General features: G+C 39.1%; 1 protein-coding gene across 1 annotated transcript in view; it reads left to right on the top strand.

Annotated features, from left to right (window-relative positions):
* The window catches only part of SCFD2 (sec1 family domain containing 2), a 287,290-nt gene that overhangs the window by 85,774 nt on the left and 188,617 nt on the right, over positions 1 to 12,899 (top strand). Inside the window, exon 5 of the mRNA XM_081158799.1 lies at positions 11,284 to 11,533. Coding sequence (XP_081014925.1) covers positions 11,284 to 11,533 — 250 coding nt within the window. The remainder of the gene's footprint in view (positions 1 to 11,283; positions 11,534 to 12,899) is intronic.

Genomic DNA, 12,899 nt, shown 5'->3' with positions numbered 1-12,899 from the left:
GGTTTAGCCAGGTTAGAAAGACAGCAAGCAAGGAAGGAAGGAAGGGGGGGCGCGGATGGGTTTTTAGATAATGTTTACATTCTATGGAATATTTTGTTGTGAGAGGCAGAATTTACTGAGAGTTTAAGCCAAGATTGGATTGGAGGAGCATGAATATTTGTACACAGGCTTCAGAAAGCCCAGTATTGACCTGTTTTTGTTATTTTTATTGGCTCCTTTGACAAACTGTCCTAACTTGGGGCCAACAGAACCAGAAGGAAATTTAGGTCACGGATAGTTGCGTTTTAAAAACTCCAGATTTTAGCGGCTGCTCAATCATTGTAATTGATTGATGATAACATGGCAAAGAGAGCTCTTAAATCGTTAAAGTGGCCAGATAAAGACAAATGGCTGGAGATTTTGTTGGATGCACAGTTCTCAATTCCCTATGGTATTCTGTTCTGCTCTCTGAAGAAGTAGCTTGTCCCTCATTTTATGCAGCTGGCTTGTTTACAGAAAACAGCCTCTTAAACTTGGCAGTTTTGTTTGAAGCACAGTGTAACATCATTTCCCGAGAGATGGGGGAAAAACGTTACCAAAAAAGTTTCTATCCCCCCTAAAACATGAGTGTTTTAAACTGAGCAGCCATTGAAAGTTGTTCTTTCCATCTTTCTCTGAAATCAGGGCCTTAGCCTTTACCCGTAGCCGAAGGTAAGTGTACCAGAATTAGATTATTCGATAACTCCCATAAGCTTCTTCTATCTTCCTGCTCTTGCTTTGGATACATGCTAATGTGTAATAAGAACTCTAAGTAGATAGCTCTGTTCTTCCCAGGACACAGGAAATGTGGCTGGTATAATGGCATTTTAAAAAGTTTTTACTGAAGCAAAATATAACATAGGAAAGTACAGCTCAATGAATTTTTGCTAACTGAAGACATCTGTGTAATCAGCACCCACATCAAGAAACAGAATATTACTAGCAACCCTGGAAGCCTCCCTGCTATTCCTTTCTTCCGAAGGGTAGGGACTTCTAAAAACATAGATTCGTTTTCCCTGTTTTTTTGTATTTTACATAAATGGAATCATATAATATGTTCTTTTTTAATGGATTTTTTCAACATTATATTTGTGAGATTCATCCATATTGTTGTTTTATAAAATTATAGATCATTCTCATTGCTGTATAGTATTTCATTGTGTGACTACCACAATTTTTCTCTAGTGGCATTTTTAGTTGGAGAAACAGTTTATACAATCTGTTTCAGTCTGACTGAGGACTTTGCCATTTCTCAGTGCCAGGGAATCATTTACTCCACAGACAAAGAAGGCCAGCTCATTCCAGGTGCACTTTTTAGGGATAAATTTTGGGAAACATGTTTATACTTTCTGAGTAGCCTCTCTGTGTTCCTTTACCTCTTCATGTTCTATTAAATCTTCTTAATACATTCTTCCAACTTTCTTGTCTATGCCTTTATTTTACTCACTCCAGAATCCTTCCATTTATTCTGGTCCTTCTCACCACCCTGATCTTAAACATCCCCATTCCTGAAATATTTATATCCATCCTATTCTTACATTTCACTCCAATTCTGCCTCTCTGTTCTCTCCTTTGAACCACCTCCTCCTGCTCCGAAGCTCCATTGGTAAACCTTGAAATACTTTTAGGCTCTTCTCTTTCTCTCATATTCCATATCCAATTCATCAGCAACGCTTTAGCTTCAAAACATTTCCAAATGCAGCCAATTCACACTACTCCAGAGCATCTGCCTTGGTCTAGGCCCTGTCATTTCTCACATGGACTATTGAAATTGCTTCCTACCTGTCTCCATACTTCTGCCCTTGCCCCTACATAGTCTATTCTCTTCACCACAGCTTGAGTGATAGCTTCTTAAAACAAATTAAATCATACCATTTCTCATGCTTAAAGCTGGATTCAACTTGGCAAAAAAGCACATACAAATCGTTCAGCAAAGCTGAAATGTAGCCTGTAAGAAAAGGATTCATGATGGATGAGGCTGAGCAGTTAATTAGAACCACAAAGGGAAAAGAAATGCATATGTCATATAAAGGCTTTATCTTGAAGGCAGTGAAACCATGAAATAGTTTTAAGGAGATCAGATATTTGGTTTAGAATGAGATAAATCATGGCTAGAGATAATGGTAGTTGCACCCTAGGTGGTAGAGGAAGGAACAGAGAGGAGGACATGGGTATATAAAATTGTGGGTACTCAGCTTATTCGATGTGGCAGGGACAAGGGGAAGTGCAGTAGAGTCCAAGTTTCTGTCTAGGTCAACTGGAAGAAGGATGGTACCACACAACATATGAGATATTGCAGACTGAGAAGCAGATTTGGGAGTAAAAAGTCTCGATTTCACTTTTAGATCTACTGAGTTAATTTGCAGTTGAGTTCTGAGTGGAGAAGACCAATAGGCAGCTGACTGTATGGGTAGGGAGCAAGGAGAGAAGTTGGGCTAGAGATATAGATTTATGAGTCATGTTGGTTGTTTAGATTAAAGTGAGATACCAAGGGAATCCACAGATACAGTGACTCATAAAGGATAGTTTATTTTCCATACACACTGCAGTCTAGAAATTGTTGGGTGGTTCAGTCCAGATGCCACTCAAAATGTGGCCCACAGAGCAGCAGCACTGGGATCACATGAGAACTTGTTAGAAGTGCAGGATCTTCAGGCCCCACCCCAAACTAAAGAATCAGCATTTGAATATAACAAGAGCCCCAGGTAATTTGCATGCGCATTAAATTTTAAGAAACTCTGATTTAAGGAACCAATGTTGCTTTGCCTTCCTCTCAAAGAAGAAAGTTGAAGTCATCTTACTACCACTTCATCTGCATTTTAGCCATAAAAAGGGGAAAAGAGAGTAGGAAATAATGAGCTTTCTTTTTAGAATGTGACATCCTTAAATCAGTAAATATTGGTGTTTACTGTATTAGAAATTAAAACTGAGAAAAGTTTAAAATATTTATTAATTCCTTTAAAATAACAAACATGTTTACAAGCTAACATAAATAACATACTATATTTCCAAAACAAAAAAATAAGTGAGAATGTCACTGGTTTATATTTGTGCAAATTTCTTCAATGTCTCACTGAAGAGAAAACAACTGGATTCTTGTATTTGCCTCTTCATTTAATATATGCTGCCATATGTTGTTTGGTTGAAGTATATGAAGAAAATGCAGCCTCATGCAGATACATAATTGGAATAGCAAGAGATATTTTCATAGCCTTCTCACATGTTTGCAGATAAAAGTAGCAATTTCTTAAAGGTAAGTTGTAATGTGGGATTGAAAACCATATCAGTGAGCTTTTTGTACTATTTCATATTAAAATTCACTCACTTATCTTTTATTTTGGATGAACCTTTTGCCTTTGACTAATTTTCTTACATCATACTTTGGTCATTTGAAAAATATTGGCTCACTGAGTCATGCAGATCTTCCAAATATTGATACATTTCATTATGCAGCTAAAAAAAAATCACATTTTTAATATCACCATTAATCTCATTAGAAAGTCTTCAAGTATAGAGAATCTGGCAAATACATGTTTTCCAAAGTTTGAATTTTTGCTTAAAAGGCAGAATTTTATCATTGTCAATAAATATATCAGTTGTTTTTCTTGAAGGAACAAGCTCACTTTGTTCATTTTCGAGAAAATGTTTGGCAAATGCTCAAGTTTTAATAATCATAATTTCTCTATCTGAAATTCTTTCAATTAACAGTGACATTGCATGAGAGAAACCATTAGTTCAGTTCACAACTCAAATAATGATGTAAGTGCTTTTCCTCCAGATAATCATTGCACTTTAGTGTATAGCAGGAGTGCTTTATTCATAGTTCCTATTTTGTTATACAGATATTAAAGAGACATTTAAGGGTTGACATTTTGAAGATTAATTTTTACTGCTTAATCAAGAGCATTCCTAAGTGAAATTGGCTTTTAAAAAACGCTAACTATGAGTACATAGCATAATGATAAAGACTACAATGCCTGTTAGCACAGTTTGCAGCCACTCTCCTTGATCTGTGTTAAGGTACCAGCAATCTTACCCCCCATTATTTTTGAACTATTAGAGTAAATGTCAGCACAGTGAAAAAGGCAAAGAATGTCTTAGTATTATTGTAAAAACAGTTTTGACCTTGTGGACGTCTTGAAAAGGGCCCTGGGATCTCGGATGTATGGACCACACTTTAAAAACCATTGTCCTGCCCACCTGGCATGGCTCAGTGGTTGAGCGTTGACCTATGATCCAGGAGGTCACAGTTTGATTTCAGGTCAGGGCACATGCCCGGGTTGCAGGCTCGATCCCCAGTAGGGGGTGTGCAGGAGGCAGCCGATCAATGACTCTCTCATCATTGATGTTTCTCTCTCGCTCCGTCTCTCTGAAATCAATAAAGATATATTTCAAAACAAAACAAAAACCATTGTTCTATATGATTATTCTGGGCCTGATGAACTGGTGTATGAGATTGCATAGTTTTGAACTAACTAGTTCAAGGCAAAACTGATAGGTAGCAAAATTTAAATTTGGTGTCTCTATGCCTTCCCTTTATGTAACATCTGTGAAGGTACTCACTGGATCCCTAGTGGTACAGATGGAAAAGGTGCCACCCAGGTACCTACACACTTGCTCTTCTTGTTCATTTAGTTATTTTACAATTATTTATGGAGCCCTACTCTGCACCACGTTCTCTGCCTGGGCTGTGGGCCCTGGTGCGGAGCTTCTCATGCCTTACTTCATACAAACTGCTTGTATTAATTTCCTGTTGCTGGTATAACAAACCACCACAATCTTAGTGGCATAAGACAACATAAATTTACTATCTTACAATTGTGTAGGTCAGAAGTCCGACACTGGTCTCGCTGGACTCAAATCAAGGTGTTAGCAGCACTGCATTTCTTCCTGGAGGCTCTAGGGGAGCATCTGTTTCCTCGTCTTTTCCAGCTTCTAGAGGCCCCCTGCATTCCTTGGCTCATGGCCCGCTTCCTCCGTCTCCAAAGCCAGCAGCGTTACTTCTTTCTGACCTTTCATCATTATATCTCCCTCTGACCACAGACTGGAAAGGTCCTCTACTTTAAGGACTCATGTCATTAGGTTGGGTTCACCCAATAATGCAGGATAGTCTCCCATCTCAAGTTCTGTGACCTAAACTGCAGCTGCAAAGTCCCATTTGCCATATAAGGTAACATATTTATGATTCTGGGGACTAGAGTTTGGGCTTCTTTGGGGGGCCATTTTTCTGCCTAGCACACAATTTTAGTAAGTGTGCATTAAAAATTTATTGAAGAAATAAAGGAAGGATCCTGTCCCATTGCTCATTTCTCAGAGCTTTGCTCCTCCCTCACATTAGATGTTGTTGGTTTAAGACTCAGTTGCATACCACTTCTTCCAGGATTTAGGTGTGCCTTTGCTGTGTTTCTAAAGTGAATGAATACCTCTACTAAAGCACTTATTGTTGCGTCATCACAACTATTTACTTCTACTCCCACTTCCCTGTAAGCTCTTGAATCTTGCGTCTTCCTTTATTCTTTGTATGCACACAGTATATCACGGTACCTGGCACGTAATATGTACACAATAAAGAATGCATGAAATGTTGAAGGATCTTCTTTAAGAAGGAGCTAATGAACAAAATAAACTGACAAACAAATTAGACCCAGAGACATTGAAGCATGCAACAGACTGAGGTATTTCACGGTGTGGGGAGGGGGCGGAATTAACCAGAGTCTATATGCATACTTGCAAAACCCATGGACACATATAGACAGTAATGCAGTGAAAGCCTGGGGAGGGGGTGGGAGCCGGGTAGAGGGGGGCCAATGGGGGAAAAAAGGGGACATCTATAATACTTTCAGCAATAAAGATAAATTTTAAAAAGTAAATAAATGGTGAGAAAAAAAAAGAATGCATAAGTGAATCAATGTTATCCTTATGCAAGTGACATTTTTGCATTTTGCCTGGGACATGTAAAGAAGCAGAATGGCTTGTTATGGGAATTTAAGGCCTAGTGGCAAGTCTTAATGCAAGGATGGCAAGAGATATTATGGGGTAGAAGGACCTTAGGCACTCCTTCAGGCCCCTACTGGCAGCATGCCTGGGACTGAGCAGGAGCTTGGAAGAGTTGCAGAGATGGGTTCTCCAGCAGCACTGTAGGGTGACATAGTTTCACTGAGTGTCTGCAGGCCCTGCACCATGGAGGAGCAGGTGTAAAGCCAGCCCAGCTTGCTCTGCAGCCACACAGAATATGGCCTGTTCGTTCCTCATGCCTGCAGAGGTAGCCAGCACACAGACTGACTGACTTTGCAGAGGTGTTTTAATTCAGCCCCAAAGTTAGATTTTCTAAAGATAACATGCATTTTACAGAGAGCCTTTTGTATGGAGTTACTGGGGACTTATTCAAAAATAACAGGAGCCCCAGTCTACAGAATAGTTTTGTCACCCTAGACACAGCTCTAGTCTTCCACCTCCTACCAGCAGGCCCATTTATAGCAAAATGAATAAGAAATTTAATCCCTGGTATTTTATAAAGAAGTCCTTTTTTTTCCTTTGCTTTGGTTGTGGTTTGCTCTGTGTGTGCTTTTTTAATGGCAGTGTTTAATATGTTTGTGTTGCCTTTCACCTTTGACTAACTTTGTAGTTAAGTTCCAAGATGTGGTTTCACATCCCGTGTTTTCAGGCTGCTGCTCCCTCCTTTGAGACGGCTAACTTCCTATTACTAGAAGTACTTCATTCCCTTACCAATCATCTCCATCACTTCTGCTGGGGAAGAAAGGAGGCCAAGGAGCGGTGGGCGATAGTAGTTGGGGTAATAGTTAATATTTATTTGAGGCTATGTGCCAGGCACAGGGCTATGTGATTTATTTCTATTATTAAATCTTTAAAACAACCTTATGAAACAACAGCTATTATTGTCTATCTTCAAATGTAAGAGAAAGTGTTTGCCCCAAAACTAGCCCTCAGAAAAAAGGGTGACCCCTTACATTTGAGTCCTTACAAAGACTGCCCCATGGTAGGGATTACTCTATTTTAAACCACAAAGTAGTTTAAGTAATTGTCCTGAATTATGAAAATTGGTGCCGCCTGGCTGGCATGGCTCGGCTCAGCAGTTGAGCATCGACCTAGGATCCAGGAGACTGTGGTTCGATTCCCAGTCAGGGCACATGCCCGAGTTTCGGGCTTGATCCCCAGCAGGGGGCCTGCAGGAGGCAGCTGATCAATGACTCTCTCATCATTGATGTTTCTATCTCTCTCTCCCTCTCCCTCCCTCTCTCTAAAGTCAATAAAGATATATTTAATAATAATAAAAAAGAAAATTGATGCCTATGGTTTGGGATTGCTTAATATTCAAGTATTTGTGGTATTATTTCCTTTTTATAGATGAGGAAACTGAGACTTGGTGAAGTTAAGTAACTTGCCCCAAGTCACACAGCTAATAAGTGTACAGCCAGGATTCAAACCCAGGCATATAATCTTACTCCCATATCCTTATTATTAATCCTCCTCAGATGCTTGCTTTCACTTTTAAGATGGTTTCAATTTAGGGAATCACTGATGTTTTCCTTCCTTCTTGTTGAGGTGTCATTCTAAGAGTTGAAAGCAGAAGATGAATACCTGTCCCGTATGGAGCCATGATTTTATGGATAGCATTAGAAACTCTAGTTCACCTGTGCCAAGGTGGCACAGAATTCCCTCTCTTACACCCTTGCCAGATGATCACCTGCCTCCCTTTGCCATTGATGGGAAATTTATTGCTTCCCAGATCAGCCCCTTACCTTGGCTCTGGTTGTAGGAGTTCTTCCTCATACTAAGCTGAAATTGTCTGTCTTTCTTGGCATTTTCAGACTAACAGAAAGGAGATCAAAATACACCTGTGTTTGTCTCATCTGATCTCCTCTGTACTCCCCTCCCCTCCCTCTCCCCTTCCCAAGAAAGGTTTTATTTAAGAATAGTTTTAGGTTTATAGAAAAGTTGCCAAGATAGTGCAGAGATTTTCTGTATATCTCTCAGCTTATTAACATCTTACATTACTGTGGTATATTTGTCAAAACTAAGAAACCAACATCGGTCTATTATGATTAAGTATAAACTCTAGATTTTATTCTGATCTCACTAGTTTCCCCCTAATGTCCTTTCTCTGTTCCATGGTCCCAAATTACATTAGTCATTATGTTTCCTTAGCCTCATCTGTATATGATAGTTTTTCAGCCTTTCCTTGTTTTTCATGACCTTGACAGTTTTGAAGAGTACCGGCCAAGCATTTTGTACAATGTATCTCAGTTAGGATTTATCTGATGCCTTCCATGGTAATTTAAAAAAAAAAAAAAAAAATGAGGGGAAGGGGGGAGAAAGTGAAAATGGAGAACTTGACAAAATTATAATTTAAAAAATCAACCATCCTCTGGTTATATCATGTCATTTTAGAGATAAAGAGAGTCTAAGAGGTTTACTGAGATTCTAAGAGGTTAAGGAACTAGATAGTGGAACAGTCAGGATTGGAACCAGGCTTTTTGAGATGGAGCCTCTTTATTTCTGCTGTATCTCATGCCTCTTTGTGACTGGTCATTTGACTTTATATTCAACTTAATAATTAACTTCTTGGATTGCATTAAGCAGATAAGAGTAAAATTTTAGAAATTGGTGTGCATAGGTATTACCTAGCCAATAGGAGACTGCTAGAGTGTGACTATTAAGGGATTTTGCTCTCTAGCAACATATCTTAGATTAACAACCTGAAAATGATGCTCTGGTGGCCAGATGTTAATGAGTGAGTCTTTTCAAATGATTATGATGATTATCCTGCCATATTTTGCTTTTTGTAACTATCTCTTAAAAAATCCTTTTGTTCTGGGGAAAGAATCATGGGCCTTCTGTAGGATAGATACTTTATATATACATTTGCTTTTAGAAATGGGATATAAGCAATGAAGGAATCTGCTTAATGTCATCCAAGGAGTTAGTGATAGAGTAAAAGGTAAAAGAAAAAAAAATACCGCAACCCCCATAGCCCCTCTTTTAACAGGCCAACCACACATCTCCTTTCTTTTAAATTGCGTCTGGCAGTTTGTAAAGCAAAGAAAGAGCACTTGAAGGTTCTTCTCAAGAGAATCCTGAGGCCGTGGTACAGTTCTAGGATGCCTTCAGACCTTTCCGCCGCTTTCCTTAAGAAGCGGGCATGCTTATACTGGGTGAATCACGTCTTGTCACCACGTAACAGGAAAATCTCTGTTCCCTTCTTGCCATTTGTACTTTATTCATTCCAAAGACTTCCCATTTTATTTTGTGTGATACATTGTGAACATCCAAGATTTTTAGTGGAAATAAATGGTAACAGCTGTTTTTCATGTACCAAATAATATAATTGTGAACCTTAACCTTGAGATGATATATCCACATTTTCCCAGGTGTAGAAGTGACTTGACAAGAAAAGCTTGTTTTGGGTAGTCATCCTGGTACAGTCACTTTCCGCTGCTTGCTGCCAACTTCACTCAGAAGGAGAGAGAGTCTCCATGTCTTTATTCCAATACTCCCTTATTCACACGGCTTTTCCTCTTTAAAGCAGTTCATGTTCACCTACACACACCCTAAAGTCCATCTTCCTTTCCTGCTTTATTTTTCTCTGTTTTACCACCATCTGATATATTATATACTTTACTTCTTTGGCTTTTTAATCATCTGTTTCCCCCAATGAGAGTGTAGGCTCTATGAGAGAGCAGGGGATTTATTTTGCTCACTGCTGTATCCCCAGACCTAGAATAGTACCTGGAACATAGCAAATGCTCAGTGAACACTTCTGAATGAATAATGTGAAAATTGCAAGTTCTGATCATTTGGCCCCTGGTTTTAATATAAATACAATAGTTGAGTTTTATTTTACAGAGTTATTTTATATTAGAGGTGAAATTAAATCACATTATTTAAAATGGGGATTTATCTATTCACCAAAAAAACCTCAGAATCTGTACTAGAAATGTGCATAGTGCTTTGGAATTTATGCAGTTACTGCAGTAATGCAATGCTATTTTCACATGCAAGGAATTTTGAAATTCTCTGCTAAATATCACTCAAGAAATTGGTGGAAAAGCTAAACGCAAAAATGTTTTCAAAGTGTTACGGTGAATTACTTCATACTAACCCAAAGATATCTTGAACCCCAAGTGACGTTACCCAGTCTGACCCCTTATTCTGTTCACCAGAATTAGTAGAAAATGACTTCTCATTGTTATAAAAAACAAAACAAAAACTATTTGGACTGATATTTACCAATATAGAGAATATTAAAAAAAAGTATGCCGCAAAACCTGGGGTCATTCCTTTGAAGGAGTTCCGCATTCACTTGGATATATAGGTGCTGGCATGTTTTTATTTTTTTAAATTTTTTAAATTTAAAAATATGTTTTTATTGATTTCAAAGAGATGAAGAAAGAGGGAGGGAGGGAGAAAGAGAGAGAGAGAGAGAAATATCAATGATGAGAGAGAATCATCGATTGGCTGCCTCCTGCACACCCCCTACTGGGAATTGAGCCCACAGCCCAGCCATGTACCCTGACCAGGAATCAAACCATGACTTCCTGGTTCATGGATCAACACTCAACCACGAAGCCACACTGGCTGGGTGATGTATTTATTTTTATTTAAAAAAAATTTTTTTTTTGTAATCTTCACTCGATATTTTTTCCCATTGCTTTCCAGAAAGAGTGGAAGGGGAAAGAGGGAGAGAGGGGGGAGAGAGAGAGAGAGAGAAAGAGACAGACAGACAGACATTGATGTGAGAGAGAGACACATTGATTGGTCGCCTCCTGCTCGCTCACTGACCGGGGCCAGGGATTGAGCCTGCAACCGAGGTGCATGCCCTTGGCTGGAAACGAACCCAGGACCGTTTAGTCTGTGGGCCAATGCTCTGTAACCACTGAGCCAAACCTGCTAGAGCTGATGTTTTTATTTTTAATCATTTACTTTACAAACATTATTCTTATTTTAAATTTCTAGTGTCTGAAGTACTTGTGTTTTTAGTTTTAAAACTAGTGGACTCTAAGCAATATGTAAGATAATATAAAAGGGTCTACAACTTGACCAACTGTTTTATAAACTAGATCTTTCAAAACAATAACTCTAGTGTCAAATTTCTTGCAGAATTCTCTCCAGCACAAAAAACAAACAAATAAGAAGCAATCTAGGCAGTGAACATCACAGAGTTGTTTCTACCCTATCTGATGTAGTGCATGAATTACATTTTTGTACAAGAATCACATATTTTCACGCTACCACCTTTTATTTCAGAGCATCAAGGAGTCGACAATGCCTGTTGTGTTAAATCAGCTGCTGCCCATGATTAAGCCTTCAAATCAGAGGACCAGCGATGACTACAGCCCTGAAGAGCTGTTGACCCTCCTAATATATATTTATTCTGTCACTGGAGAGTTCACAGAGGACAAAGACCTGGCTGAAACTGAAGAAAAAGTGAAGAAAGCATTGGCTCAAGTCTTTTGTGAGGAGTCTGAATTGTCACCTTTGTTGCAGAAAATCACAGGTGAGTGTTTAACAAAGCTACAGAATATAAACATCAGTGATACAGAAAACAGGTTTGAAAATAAAAGCCACTTTAGCCCTGGCCGGTGTGGCTTCGTTGGTTGGAGTGCCTTCCCATCCACCGCAAGGTGGCAGGCTCAGTTCCCAGTCAGGGCTCATATCCAGGTTGCAGGAGAGGCAACCAACTGATGTTTCTCTCTCACATTGGTGTTTCTCTCTCTCTCCCTTCCTATCTCTAAAATCGATAAAAAATAAAATTAAAAAGTAAGAACCATTTCAGGAGGATGCAGCCATCTTTTTTGGGATGGTGTGGGATGGATGTCACAAGGTCTGATGAGTGCTAACTAGCCTTTGGCATCAGAGGCTCTCCTTGCAGTAGTTTTTTTTCCGGTTGTGGGAGTGAAATGGCCTCTAGTTGCTTGTCAGAATTCATATTCCTTAGAGCCAGAGCCTTGCTAAAATAGCAAAATACTCATAGGGCATTTAAAAAAAAAAAAAAATATATATATATATGTATATATATATTTTTTTAATAGAGAGGAAAGGAGAGAGATAGAGAGAGAAACATTGATGAGAACATCATTCGTCAGCTGCCTCCTGCACGCCCCCTGCTGGAGATCGAGCCCATAACCCGGGCATGTGCCCTGACCTAGAACTGAACCATGACCTCTTGGCTCCTAGGTTGATGCTCAACCACTGAGTCACATTGGCCTGACAGGGCATAATATCTTAAAGGAAAAATTAAGTGTGGTGCATCCTATTCAAAGGGTTTCTGTTGACAGAGTCTCTTTGATATTGTCATTTCAAACTTAAATGACATATTCATGTTTCATTTTGAATCTGAATTAATTGGTGGTATCGAAACTAATACCCAAACATTCCAGTAAAGTAGGCTGTTAATTTGGGATAAAATCTAACTTTTCACTTCTAGTGAGAACTGTGATATAACTCATGGTGACATTCATTTGTTTTATTCTATATCAAATTCAATATTTTTACTTATGTTTTCTGTAAAGTTTATTGCCATTAGTATGGACTGAGCCTGGGTCTGTTTGAAAGTGAGGTGTTATTAAAACTTACTCACAAAACTTAAATACTTTAAAAACATACTGAGTTTCCATTCACTAATGAATGGGGGGGGGGGGCAGTGTAGACTTCTCCATTGAAGCAGATCTTTTATCTTCCAACTTTTCCTCCTGTCCCCTGTTGTGCCTCCTGGGGAGGGGGGGGCGGAGGCACATCCAGATTGCTCAGCAGCAGGCTGTGTGGTTCTCAACCTGAGTGTCCCATGCATGTGTGTTCTCCTTTGCGCCCACCGCTGACCTTTCCTATGTTTGGTTATGGAAAATGAAACCCTGATGAGATGG

This window comes from Miniopterus schreibersii (assembly GCF_964146895.1).
Source record: "Miniopterus schreibersii genome assembly, chromosome: 1".
Lineage (NCBI taxonomy): Eukaryota > Metazoa > Chordata > Mammalia > Chiroptera > Miniopteridae > Miniopterus > Miniopterus schreibersii.
The sequence above is the reverse complement of the archived record's forward strand: the minus strand, read 5'-3'. Positions and strand labels throughout refer to the sequence as shown.